Source organism: Nomascus leucogenys, chromosome 2 (genome assembly GCF_006542625.1).
Source record: "Nomascus leucogenys isolate Asia chromosome 2, Asia_NLE_v1, whole genome shotgun sequence".
In the NCBI taxonomy this organism is placed as follows: domain Eukaryota; kingdom Metazoa; phylum Chordata; class Mammalia; order Primates; family Hylobatidae; genus Nomascus; species Nomascus leucogenys.
In genome coordinates, this window is record NC_044382.1 from 83,147,954 (window position 1) to 83,162,217 (window position 14,264).

At 48.6% G+C, this 14,264-nt stretch overlaps 1 protein-coding gene across 1 annotated transcript in view; it reads right to left on the reverse strand.

The window, feature by feature from the left end:
- Window positions 1-8,270: 8,270 nt before the first annotated feature.
- Window positions 8,271-14,264, reverse strand: part of VWA3A (von Willebrand factor A domain containing 3A) — a 62,743-nt gene continuing 56,749 nt past the window's right edge. Inside the window, exons 29-33 of the mRNA XM_030799895.1 lie at window positions 13,951-14,102; window positions 12,160-12,283; window positions 9,431-9,528; window positions 9,177-9,242; window positions 8,271-9,061 (exon numbers count right to left, since the gene is read on the reverse strand). Of these exons, the coding sequence (XP_030655755.1) occupies window positions 9,191-9,242; window positions 9,431-9,528; window positions 12,160-12,283; window positions 13,951-14,102 (426 nt within the window). The 3' untranslated portion in view covers window positions 8,271-9,061; window positions 9,177-9,190. The remainder of the gene's footprint in view (window positions 9,062-9,176; window positions 9,243-9,430; window positions 9,529-12,159; window positions 12,284-13,950; window positions 14,103-14,264) is intronic.

Here is a 14,264-nt window from a genome sequence, read left to right on the forward strand (position 1 = left end):
TGCTTGAACCCGGAAGGCGGAGGTTGCAGTGAGCTGAGATGGTGCCACTGCACCCCAGCCTGGGCAACAGAATGAGACTCAGTCTCAAAAAAAAAAAAAAAGTCTCCAGTGTGGCTGCTGTCCTCTGCACAGAGTCAGAGACAAGGAAGCCAAGGCTTGGATTTTAGAGCTAAGAAAATTGAGGCCCAAAGTCACGCTGTGTGACTGACTTATCTACCAGTTCCTTAAAATTCCAGTTTCCCTGGAGCACCAAAGGAAGACAGGGCAAATCATCCAGCGGGAACCTCACCAGACTGGGAGGTGGCTGCTTTCTCACTGGGGAGATGGGGAGAGCCTTCTGGAAGAGGAGGAAGAGAAAGAGGCGGAGGAGGAGAATCCACATGGATCCACAAGGACTCTGCACCCTGGAAACTTGCACATGACTCCAAGTGCTGTGCCTGTCCCCACCCTGACACCTGATGCCTCTGGTCCTCCAAGGTCCGACAGTAGTGTGGGTGGCTGGTACCACAGGGTCTGCCCAATCCCTCTGCAGGCTTTAGGGTCTGGTCTATGGGGGACAGCACTGAGGATCCTGTTCTTTGCAGCCTCAGACTACTTTTTTTTCTCTGTCACCCAGGCTGGAGTGCAGTGGTACAATCATAGCTCACTGCAGCCTCAACCTTCTCTGCTCAAGTGATCCTCCCATCTTAGCCCCACAAGCAGCTGGGAATACAGGTGCATGCTACCATGCCTGGTGAATTTTTGCATTTTTAGTAGAGATGGGGTTTCACCATGTTGGCCAGGCTGGTCTTGAACTCCTGACTTCAAGTGATCCTCCCACCTCAGCCTCCCAAAGTGCTGGGATTACAGGTGTGAGCCACTGCACCCGGCTCCCTAGATCTTTTTTTAATTTTTGAGACAGAGTCTCACTCTGTTGCCCAGGCTAGTAGTGAACTCCTGGAACTCAAGCAATTCTCCTGCCCTGGCCTCCCAAAGTGTTGAGATTACAGGCGTGAGCCACTGTGCCCAGCCCTCAGTCTAGACTCAGGGCACGCCAGGCTGTCAGTCACTGTCACCATCGTCCATCCCCCCATCCCCCTCCCGACCTCCCGTTCCACCTGAGGATGAGGCTGGATGACCAGGGCTAGGTGATCATAACCATAACAACAGCAACCATGTGCTAGGGACCTCTGTGTGCCAGGCCCTACATATACAGATAGGTGCATCTCTGCCCTGCATGGAATATACTGGCTGCATGAAAGAACGGGTATTTGTTGAGTGACTGGACTGATGAGCCCCATGTTTTTTTGCTGGTGGTGGTCACAGGGCAGGGACTCTGGCAGCTAGAGGGGCTGTATTTTTAATTTCCTCTGTTACCGCCCTGCTCACCAAATGTCTGGGTGAGGAATACAGTCCTGCCCCGTATGAGCACGAACACTCATGGCTTTATTTATTTATTTAGAGAAGAAGTCTCACTCTGTTGCCCAGGCTGGAGTGCAGTGGTGTGATCTTGGCTCACTGCAACCTCCGCTTGCCTTGTTCAAGCAATTCTCGTCCCTCAGCCTCCTGAGGAGCTGGGACTACAGGCACGCACCACCACGCCTGGTTAATTTTTGTATTTTTAGTAGAGACGGGGGTTTCACCATTTTGGCCAGGCTGGTCTCGAACTCCTGGTCTCAAGTGATCTGCCCGCCTCAGCCTCCCAAAGTGCTGGGTTTACAGGCGTGAGCCACTGCGCCCAGCCCACTCATGGGTTTAATGAGAGAGACTGCAAATCATCACGAGGAGAGGCCTAAATCCCCCAGAGGGAGAGGAGAGGATGCAGCCCCACAGCGAGCCCTCCTCCTATACTCAGGCCCAGAGGACTCTGTTCTGGGGAAGGGACTGTGGGACCAGAGCTGACTTTCTACCCTAAGGGGATGCCTTTTGTGGAAAAGGCTGGACTCAGCCTTGGGTACTCACTTGTTGGGGTGTGCCCTTGGGTAAGGGCCTTAAAACCTCACTGTACCTCAGTACCCACAACTGCGAATGGACCCAAATATTTCTGGCTGCTCTGGCTCCTCACAGGGTGGTCATGAGAAAACAGACGCCAGAATGCCCTGCAAGGCTAGATTGCAAAGTGCCAGGAGGATTTCATTCCCTGGAGTGTCCCAGCACCTAGAACAGTGCCTGGCACAAAGCAGGCGGCCAGCAAATGCTGCTGGGTGAACAAAATCTCTGGGGCATGTTCGGGATCTGGCCGTGCTGCGGTCGCGCGCCAGACCCCCCCTGGACATGGCTTCACTCGTTCTTTTGGAAGTCCAGTGAAGTACAGGCTATGGTTCCCATTACCCAGAGGTGGAAACTGAGGCCCAGAGAACATGAGGAAACTCTGATGGAGTCACAGACAATGTCTCCGCCGGAATCCAGGTCTATGGGGACCCCAAAAGCGGGTTTGGTGGAAGGAACTGGCAAAAGGGTGGGGAGCATCAGGGACTGACCCTGGGCGCGCTGGGCTCGCGGGCAGCTCGAGGGTGGGGGTCCCTTCCCCTCTTGGCCCCCTCACCCTCCCTGTTTCCCCAGCACCTGCGTCCCTCCCTGGCCCGCGTACGGGCTTCACTCACCTGGCCCGGGCTCCCGCGGCGCTGCGTGCTCCCCGCGCTGCGCCAGTCTCCGCGCCGCCAGGGCCACAGGGCCTCCTCCTCCTCCTCCCGAGGGGGCAGAACGGGGCGGGGCGGGGCGGGGCATCCGGACCGCCCCCCGCGTGCTCTTCTGCCCGCCCACTCCCGGCGCGGGAGCACCTGCATTCTCTCAGGTGGAGACCCGCAGGCTCTCATAGAGGGGAAACTGAAGCCAGTAGAGCTAGGATGGGCGAAATGGTCCACGCTCCTGGTGGGAAAAGACGCAAAGGCCCTGCGTGCCGGGCTCTGTCCTGCCGGCCAAGTCGTCCTAGAACCCCAAGAAAAAGGGTTTCATCTATATCTAGGAGCAGAATTGCTGGGTCATATGATTGCTCTGTGTTTAGAGAAGAACCGCCAAACTGTTTTCTAAAGTAGCTGCACTATTTTACAATCCTACCAGCAGTGTACAGGGTTCCAATATTTCCACATCCTTACCAACACTTATTATTATCTATGTTTAAAATTTTAACTATTCTATTGGGTGTGAAGTGGTGTCTCATTGTGGTTTCATTTGTATTTCCTGATAGCTAATGCTGCTGGACATGTTTTCATGTGCTCATTGGCACACTAATGTGTTTTCCTTGGAGAAGTGTCTGTTCAAATCCTTTGCTCATTTTCAGTTTAGTTATTTGTTGACTTTTAAGAGTCCTTTGTATATTCTGGATACAAATCCCTCGTCAGATAAATGATTTGCAAATATTTAAACAAAAACAAAAAACCAAAAAAGTTCTTCCATCATCCATCCTTCCACCTATCCATCCAACCTTCCATCCATCCATCCTTCCACCTATCCATTCAACCTTCCATCCATCCATCCTTCCACCTATCCATCCAACCTTCCATCCAGCCATCCTTCCACCTATCCATCCAACCTTCCATCCATCCATCCTTCCACCTATCCATCCAACCTTCCATCCATCCATCCTTCCACCTATCCATCTAACCTTCCATCATTCATCCTTCCACTTATCCATCCAACCTCCCATCTATCTGTACTTCTACCTGTCCATCCAGCTTTCCATCCATCTGTATTTCCACGTGTCCATACAACCTGTCATCCATCCATTCTTCCACCTGTCCATCCAACCTTCCATCATCTATCCTTCCACCTATCCATCCAAATTTCCATCCATCCAAACTTCCACCCATCTAATTCATCCCATATATCTTTCTTTCCTTCCTTCTACCCATCTATCTACTCTTCCTGTCTTGCAATCTTCCACTCATCTCTGTTGATTTATGAATCAATCACATCATTCTACTTTTGATGGGTGCTTCTTCAGTGCTGGATCATATCATCCTTTGAAAACTCATGTTCAGCTGGGTGTGGTGGCTCATGCCTGTAATCCCAGCACTTTGGGAGGCGGGGGTGGGCAGATCACCTGAGCCTAGGAGTTTGAGACCAGCCTGGGCAACATAGTGAGAGCCCATCTCTACAAAAAAAAATACAAAAAAATTAGCCGGGCCTGGTGGCATGTGCCTGTAGTCCCAGCTACTTGGGAGGCTGAGGCAGGAGGATCACCTGAGCCTGGAAGGTGGAGGCTATGGTGGGCTGTGATTGTGCCACTGCAGTCTCATGCTGGAGAGCTCAGGCAGTGGAGTGAGATCCTGTCTAAGTAAAAGAAAACTCATGTTCAAGTGGCAGTATTGGAGGGTCAGGCATGTGCCCAAGAGCTCACAACTGCTGTAATGGAGCCACAGGGGCTGAGAGCAGGAAGGGCTGGTCACTTTGCTCTGAAAAGGGCAACTGAAAAAGCCTCCACCCATACAACACCCTCTGTGGGCATAGGTGTGGGGAAGAGAAAAACAAAATCTTAGTCTGCATGTTCTATGAGCCAGATGGTAAGAGATCTTGCTTAATCCTCACAACTGTTTTAGCTCAATTTTAGAGACAGGGAAACAGGTTCAGAAAAGGGGCTCCAAATGTGGTGGGGAAAAGCCATAGGGTCAGTCCTGGATTTAAATCTTGGCTTTGCCACTTTCTTGCTGTGTGTCTTTGAGCAGCTATGAGGCTCAGTTTCCTCATCTGTAAACTGCAAATGATGTGCACTTTATAGTTGCGATGCTGTGAGGTTTATGGCTAACATGCGCTATGCAAAATGTTGAGCATGGTGCTGGCTCAATCAGTGTGCAAACAATGGTAGCTGTTCTCATTACATGGGAGGTTGGGATTTGAACCTAGGCCCCGTCCTTCCCCACTTCATAAGCCATGTGTCTGGTCCAATCTTCCATTCACAAAGGCCAGCCTCTTCTTCTCCCACCAACAGGGCCAGAGAACTCATATTCCCCAGTACTAGCTGCTGATGTTGTCTTGCAAAGAGAAGAATAACTTACATCTGTGACGGGTTGAATTGTGTTCTTCACAAAATTCATATGTGGAAGTCCCAATCCCACATACTTAACCCTAACTCTCCAAATAGAGTCACTGCCGATGTAATGAGTTAAGGTCATAGTGGAGTAGGGTGGGCCCCTACTCCAGTATGATTGGTGTTCTTATAAAGAGGGGAAATTTCAACAGAGACACGCACATAGGGAGAGCTTCATGTGAGGGCTGTAGTTATGCTGCCCAAAGCCAAGGAACTACCAGAATGGAGGAGAAAAGTCTGGAACGGATCCTTCCCAGTGTCTTCAGAGGGAGCATGGCCCTGAGGGCACCTTAATCTTGAATTTCCAGCTTCCAGAACAATAAGAGAATAAATTTCTGTTGTTTCATCCACTCAATTTGTGGTACTTTGTTATGACAGCTCTAGCAAATGAATACAACCACCACAGGCCCTTTTCTCTGTATTTACAGATGTGACCCAAAATGGCAGCTGTGCAAGATGGACCAGACTGAGATTTACCATGGCAGGGGTTGTGGTCACCACTGTGTTCCTGGGCCCAGCACAGAGCCTGGCCAAAGCAGGGTCTCATCAAGCCTTAGCAAGTGAGTTTCGTGTTTTTTTGAGACAGAGTCTCTGTTGCCAGGCTGGAGTGCAGTGGCACGATCTCAGCTCACTGCAACCTCCACCTCCCGGGTTCAAGCGATTCTCCTGCCTGAGCCTCCGAGTAGCTGGGATTACAGGCGTCCGCCACCATGCCTGGCTAACTTTGTATTTTTAGTAGACACAGGGTTTCTCCATGTTGGCCAGGCTGGTCTTGAACTCCTGGCCTTGAGCCATCTGCCTGCCTTGGTCTCCCTAAGTGCTGGGATTACAGGTGTGAACCACCGCACCTGGCCACAACTGAATGTTTTTAAACAACTTGATGAATTTTTACTTATGTATAGCTCAATGTAACTCCCACCTTGATCAATATATAGAACACTTTCATCACACCAGATGTCCCCTTTGTGTCCCCCATCCCACAGGGTAACTACTATTTTGACTTCAGTCACCAAAAAGCAGTTTGGCTGGTTCTTAAACTTCATATAAATGACTTTATACAGTATGTACTCCTTTGTGTCTGGTTTCTTTTGCCCAATATTATGAGACTGATGCATCTTGTTGAATATAGCTGTATAGATCATTCTTTTTTGGGGGTGCAGGCAGGGTCTCACTCTGTTGCCAAGGCTGGAGTATAGTGGCATGATCAAGGCTCACTGTAGCCTCAACCTCTCCTGGGCTCAGGTGATCCTTGCACCTCAGCCTCCTGAGTAGCTGGCACTACAGGCATGTGCCTCCAAGCCTGGCTAATTTTTGTATTTTTTTGTAAAAATGGGTTCTCACCATGTTACCTAGGCTAGTCTCAAACTCCTGGGCTCAAGCCATCTACCTGCCTTGGTCTCCCAAAGTGCTGGGATTTCAGGTGTGAGCCACCACGTGAGCCGTTCATTCTTTTTAAATTGATGCATATTTCACTGTAAAATGTATCAGATTTTATTTGCACATTCTGCCACTGATGGACATTGGGTAGTTTCCAATTTTGAGCTCTAATGAATAAGGCCGCTGGAAAAATTCTTATATGTCTTTTGTCTAATATTACAAGGGTAATCCACTCATTACCCTTGAAGTGGAATTACTAGATCATAGGCATATGTTTTACTTTAGTAGAAATTGCCAAATAGTCTTCCAAAGTTATTGAGTCAAATTATACGTCCCTACCCCAACCCCTACCCTAATTGGAATATGAGTGTTCCAACTGTTCCACATCTTGATATTGTAGTTCTTTTTTTATTTTGTTTTTAGAGACAGGGTCTCATTCTGTTGCCCAGGCTGGAGTGCAACGGCCCAGTCTCAGCTCATTGCAATCTCCACCTCCTGGGTTCAAGCGATTCTCGTGCCTCAGCCTCCTGAGTAGCTGGAATTACAGGTGTGCACCACTATGCCCAGCTAATTTTTGTGTTTTTAGCAGAGACGGGGTTTCACCATGTTGGCCATGCTGGTCTCAAACTCCTGACTTCATGTGATCCGCCCACCTTGGCCTCCCAAAGTGCTGGGATTACAGGTGTGAGCCACCACACCTGGCCATCTTGTTTTTTTTGTTTGTTTGTTTTTAAGAGACAGGGTCTTACTCTGTTGTCCAGGCTGGAGTGCAATGGCACAATCATAGCTAACTGCAGTCTCAAACTCCTGGGCTTAACTGATCCTCATGCCTCAGCCTCCTGAGTAGCTAAAACTACATGCATTGGGCCACCATGCCTGGCTAATTTCTTTTAAATTTTTGGAGACATGGAGTCTTGCTATGTTGCCCAGGCTGGTGTTGAACCCCTGGCATCAAGCGATCCTCCCATTTCAGCCTCGCAAAGTGTTGGGATTAGAGGCATGAGCCACCGTGCCCAACTCCAGTCTTTTTGATTTTAGCCATTCTGGTGGGAGTGCAGTGGCATCTCACTGTGGTTTTAATTTACACTTCCCTGGCAGGTAAGGCTGTTGAGCACCTTTTCACGTACCTATTGTCCATTTTAAAAACTGGATGGGCTGGGTGCGGTGACTATGCCTGTAATCCCAGCACTTTGGGAGTCTCAGTCGGGCTGGATCACCTGAGGTCAGGAGTTTGAGACCAGCCTGGCCAACATGGTGAAACACCGTCTCCACTAAAAATAATAATAATAAAAAAATTAGCTGGGCATGGTGGCAGGCACCTGTAATCCCAGCTACCCTACTCCGGAGGCTGAGGCAGGAGAATCGCTTGAACCTGGGAGGCAGAGATTGCAGTGAGCTGAGATCATGCCACTGCACTCCAGCCTGGGCAAAAAGAGTGAGACTGTGCCTAAAAAAAAAAAAAAAAATTGGGATGGGCCAGGCACAGTGGCTCACACCTATAATCCCAGCACTTTGGGAGGCCAAGGTGGGCAGATCCCTTGAGATCAGGAGTTCAAGACCAGCCTGGCCAACATAGTGAAACCCTGTCTCTAATAAAAATACAAAAATTAGCTGGGTGTGGTGGCAGGCCCCTGTAGTCCCAGCTGCTCAGGAGGCTGAGGCAGGAAAATTGCTTGAACCTGGGAGGCAGAGGTTGCAGCGAGCCGAGATTGCACCACTGCACTCCAGCCTGGGCAACAGAGCGAGACTGTTTCCAAAAAAAAAAAAAATTGGATGCTTATCTTTTTCTTACTGAAATTCTTTATATATTATGGTATGAGTCTTTTAATAAAGTTTTATGTCACTAAAAATTTACTCACACACATACGCCAATGATCACTTCAAACAGTTAAAGTCATGTTGATCCTATTAGTAGAATAAAATTAATGTTTTTAATTTTGGAAAATGACCCCAGATGAGCAGCCTTCACTCCAGTTTGGTTGGGCAGGGATGGAGGGTGGTGGTGAGGCTCACTTGCCTCTTCTTCCCCCAGGATGGGCTGACTGTGACTCTGCATTAGCCTCTTATGGACCAGGGTGGAGACTACCCCATCAGCTGCTTTTCAGAGCTAGGCTCTCACAGCTCAGCCACCTGCTCAGTGTTCACCATGTGTCTCCCATGTGGCAGCTTCTGGGAACCTGCAGATCCTGGGACACCAGTCTCATCCCGAGGGAGCTCATGGTCAAGGAGAAGAGTTAGATCAGCGAGCAAGGTGGCGTGACATGGAGTGCTGAGTGCAAGAGGTCTGTGTGGTCAGGACGCTGCAAGAGAAAGACTGGAAGCCCCTCGCTCTAGATAGGTCCCAGGGAGCTGATGTCATTTGAGCTGTGCCTTGATGGGTGAGCAGGAGTCTCCAGGCAGAGGGGGCAAAAAGCACCGTTCAGGCACGGGGTTGGTTTAGGGCTTCCCAGAGAGGGACAATCTAGTGGCTGGGGAGTAGGGTGCGCTGTGCGACAGGGCTGGAGAGTTAGATTAGACCCAGGAATGGCCCCTCACACAAAAGACAGAGCCTTTCCTTCCTCAGTTTCCAGGGAGTCCTGGTACCAGGAATCATGTTTCCTGCGGGTCACAGCATTCCATCCCATCCTGCCCTCGGGGCCGAGATTTGCTCAGTGAGTGGTCCTTTGCAGGATGACATTTCTGTTTAGAGGAATCATTATTTTTTAACCGAAGTTATTACTGACCACAAGACAGAGCATGCCACTTGGTGCTTAGTGCACACTAAGGCAGTATGGGGTCTAGCCCCTCCCCTTACCTGAGAACACTTCTCTAGGAAAGAGTGACCTTTGGTTCTGCATAATTTTTCTTCTGGAGTTGGGTTCTGGTGGGCAGGAGATTTGAAGAAAGCTGGTCTCCCTGGTGCCCAGATTTCTGGGCTGGCTGGGAGAAGCAGGGCAGGAACACTTGGAGCAAGGGTACCATCATGGGTGCGGCCCTTCTTGATGGGGTCCAGGGTCTGCATGGGCTGTAGCCACATGGCAGGCGGGAGAGGCTGCGTGAAGGGCATACCTGAAGGATTGGGCCTGCCAGAGGAAGCTTCTGGCCTTGGTGATCTCCTGGGCCAGGATCCTTAAATCATCTCCTTCAAATGGTGGCAGCATGGGAGCCTTGAAAAGAGGAAATGAGGGTAAAGATGATAACGGGATGGGAGCTGAAAATCCAAAATCTCAGAAAAAGCATTTTAGAGCTAATCACATTCTGGCTTCCATCCAGTGCAGGAAATCTTGAGAGCCTCTGCTTGTATATCTCCAGGGTCAGGAAGCTCACTACCTATCAAGAGAGTCATTCTGTAAAGGGGACACTTTGAAATACAGTGTCTGAGAGTCAGTGTAGGGAGGGGATGGTGGCAAAGCACGATGGTGTCAGAAACTGAGTGAAGGTGGCCCCACTCTGGGCCAGTGGAACAGAAATGGCACAGGTTCCTTATCTCACCGCTATTCAGTAGAATCTGTTCAGCCATTTTTTGCATTTCTTCTAGTAAAATAGACTCACAGGTATGCTTTTCATTTGGTTGATTTTAGAGACAGAGCCTTGCTCTGTTGTCCTGGCTGGAGGGCAGTGGCGTGATCATGGCTCACTGTAGCCTCGACCTCCTGGGCTCAAGCTATCCTCCCACTTCAGCCTCCCAAGTAGCTAGGACCACAGGCATATGCCACCACACCTGGCTGAGGCATGCTTTTTAAAAAATGTTAACTAATAAAATGTCAGCACCTAGCTTTAAAAATACATCTTACCAATCCCAGCGGTTTGGGTGGCTGAGTTGGGCGGATCACTTGAGGTCAGGAGTTTGAGACCAGCCTGGCCAACATGATGAAACTTCATCTCTACTAAAAATATAAAAATTAGCTGGGTGTGGTGGCAGGCACCTGTAATCCTAGCTACTCGGGAGGTTGAGACACGAGAATCACTTGAACCCAGGAGGCAGAGGCTGAAGTGAGCTGAGATCACGCCACTGCACTCCAGCCTGGTGACACAGCAAGACTTCGTCTCAAAAAAAGAAAAAAGAAAAAAGAAAAAAAATACATGTTTCACAGTTAATAAGACCTAAGAAAGAGAGGAAGCCATCCCTTCTGCCTGGCAGTAGTAGTACAGCAATCCCATTCTGCATGCAAAAACAATTCAGAGAATCTGATTTGATAAGGTATTAAGGTGATAGCCTTAAACATATCATCACTTGTTTTTCTGTGTAATAAGGACACTTGGGTGAATATTCATTACTTTTACCAGTTTGTTCAGTTCTCTGTATTATTTATAATACTTGTCCCTAGAAGAGCTAGTTGAACAAAGGAGTCATGTAAGGCTACCCAGACTTCAAAGATTATGCCAGCCGAGTCTGACGGTTCACGCCTGTAATCCCAACACTTTGGGAAGCTCAGGCGGGAGGATTACTTAATCCTACTAGTTTGAGATCAGCCTGGGAAACCTGGTGAAATCCTGTTTCTACAAAAAATTAAAGAAATTAGCTGGGCGTGGTGGCGCACCTGTGATCCCAGCTACTCCAGAGGCTGAGGGGGAAAGATTGCCTGAGCCCAGGAGGTGGAGGCTGTGGTGAGCTGTGATTGCGCCTCTGCACTCTAGCCTGGGCAACAGAATGAGACCCTGTCTCAAAAAAAAAAAAAAAAAAAAAATTATGCCATGTCCTGTGAAAGTAACCTTTAATCTCTGAAAAGAAATCTGGAATTCTGATTGGTTGTCTTACTTGATAATTTGTTGCCCTGGGAATGTTATCACTGACAACATTGCATTCCTAAAATGTATAAATATGTGCAGAATTTTCCTATTAAGTCAGAAATGGATCATTTAAATCTATGACTTTACTAGACTTATTACTTAATAGATAAACTATGACTTTGCTAGATCTATTGCTTAACTGACAACTTGAATGTCTGTATTTCAATGAATTGAACCCCGGAAAACACAAATATGCAGGAATTAAAGCACAAAGTTTAAGATCATGGGTGTCTTGGGGCTCTAGCTATACCACTTCCTCTGACTTTAGTTTTTTTTGTTGTTGTTTGTTTGTTTGTTTTGAGACGGAGTCTTGCTCTGTCACTCAGGCTGAAGTGCAGTGGCGCGATCTTGGCTGACTGCAACCTGAGTCTCCCAGGTTTAAGCAATTCTGCCTCAGCCTCCCGAGTAACTGGGATTACAGGTGCATGCCACCATGTCTGGCTAATTTTTGTATTTTTAGTAGAGACGTCATTTCACCATGTTGGCCAGGCTGGTCTCAAACTCCTGACCTCAAGTGATCCACCCACCTCAGCCTCCCAAAGTGCTGGGATTACAGGTGTGAGCCACCATGCCCAGCTTTAGGTGTATTCTTAAACCTTGTTGGGCCTGTTGTTCATCTGTTAAATGGGTACAATATTAAAAGAGGTAATCTACATAAAGCCACATAAATTCCCAACAAAGGCAAACTGGCCTGACCATCAGGAAATTTAACACCCTCAAATCCTGCTTCTTTCCCAGCCTTGAGGAGAGTCAGCCTAAAAGGACAGAGGCGGGGAAACCCAATCCTTTTTAGCTAATGTTTTGTCTCAACGAAAAGCAGAGATCTTTTTAGTCAGATAGAAAACCCAGGATGGGCGTGGTGGCTCATGCCTGTAATCCCAACACTTTGGGAGGCCGAGGTGGGAGGTTCACTTGAGCCCAGGAGTTCAAGAAGGAAAACCCCATGCCTGTTGATATTTTATTGAGCTGTTTCAACAGACCTTATGCTCAGTGGCTCTGCAACCTACCTTTTCATTGATGAAGACTTTGGTCAGCAGGCTGCTAATTTTGGAGAGTGTGTCCTCACCCACAGGGCAGTGATAGCGTCCCCCGGTGAAGGAAGCCAGCTTTCTCAGGAACTCAACCGCTGCTCTGGAAGGAAGGGACAGAGGGCTGGTGGGGAGGCTGACTGACCAGGCAAGTTCCTGTGACTCCCCATGTCCATGGGGAACTTAAGTCTGTGGGGCTTAAGAGAAATCAGCCTGGCAATGGGTGGTGGCTTGTCCCATGGAGACCACCATTAGAGGACACTTGACCCACCAGCTTATAGACGGCCATAGCAACTGCTGCTGCTTGAGGGAAGAGGAGTCCCCGTGTGAGTGTCATCATTTAGCCTGGACCCCCTGAAACCACACAGCCCACACACTCCAGCCCCCATTTCTTCTTTTCTTTTTTGAGACAGAGTCTCAGTCTGTCACCCAGGCTGGAGTGCAGTGGCACAATCTTGGCTCACTGCAACTTCAGCCTCCCAGGTTCAAGCAATTCCCCTGCCTCAGCCTCCTGAGTAGCTGGGACTACAGGCGCCGGCCACCACACCCAGCTAATTTTTGTATTTTTTTAGTAGAGACGGAGTTTCGCTATGTTGGCCAGGCTGGTCTCGAACTCCTGACCTCAGGTGATCCGCCTACCTTGGCCTCCCAAAGTGCTGGGATTACAGGCGTGAGCCATCGTGCCCAGCCTAGCCCCCATTTATTTATGGGACATTTATCCAGTGCCTACTATGTGTTAGGCCTGTAAAGGACACACATATTATACTTATGGGGCTCATGATTTAGACCAAGAGATAAAATGTGTCCCTATGCAGTCTGTTTTGCTAATAATAAAGTTTTTCTTTTTTTTGAAGGAGCTGAGTATGTCTTATCTGACATGTGTTCTTTTTCACATTTTTGTTTTATTTTGTAGAGATGGAATCTTGCTCTGATATCCAGGCTGGTCTTGAACTCCTGGCCTCAACTGATCCTCCCACCTCAGTCTCCCAAAGCACTGGGATTATAGGCATGAGCCACTATGCCCAGTCATAACACATGTTCTATAATGATCGTTTATAAAAATAACCATGACGATGCTACATTAATATTTTTCTCTCTAGCTTTTCCCCTAAATGTCCCCTAAATATTCACAAATGTGATCCCAGGGAAGAGTAGGAGGGAGACTGTAACATGACTGTGTGAATCCCGTGCAAATGTGTTTCCAGGCTGGAGGAAGTCAGAGGGAAATATCTGGGTAAAGAGAGGGGTTTTCACCCTGTGGGGTGACACCGGCTTGGGCCCTCTAGAAAAACAATGCTTCTCCTAATTTCTTTCTTTTCTTTTCTTTTTTTTTTTTTTTTTGACAGTCTCACTCTGTTGCCCAGCCTATAGTGCCATGGTGCAACCTCAGATGACTGCAACCTCTGCCTCCCTGGATCAAGCGATTCTCACATCTCAGTCTCCTGAGTAGCTGGGATTACAGGCGCCTACCACCACACCTGTCTAATTTTTGTAATTTTAGTAGAGATAGGGTTTCACCATGTTGGCCCGGCTGGTCTTGAACTCCTGACCTCAAGTGATCCACCTGCCTCAACCTCCCAAAATGCTGGGATTACAAGTGTGAGCCAGCACGCCCGGCTGCTTCTCCTATTTTCTGATTTACAGGATTAGGGCCCAGGAGAGACCCGTGTCTAAGTGAGCAGCTAGATTAGGTGAGGAGCTTGGATCTCCCTGCTGAGATGTGTGGCTGTGGAAAAAGAATAAAACTCAGTCAGACTCCATATTGCGCACCTGTCTGAGCAGTTCAAGGAAATGGTGTGCACTTTCACATCTCTTTTCTCCCTGAGTCTTTGGACTTCATTTAGGACAAGGCTGCAGCTCGTGTCTGGCTTTCCGTCGGTCAGGAGGTACAATCCTTCCAGATCATGGAAACCGAAAGCTTTCTGAAAGAACACAGGAAGGCTGTCAGGCTCAGGGGAGAGGCTCACCCAGAAGACAAGAACCAAATGCCTAAAGTTGGTGCCTGCTGACGCCTCTGCCAAAATGCATCTGATTGGATGCCACTGACATGTTCAAAAAGACTGAGAGATTCTTTCAGCCTCACA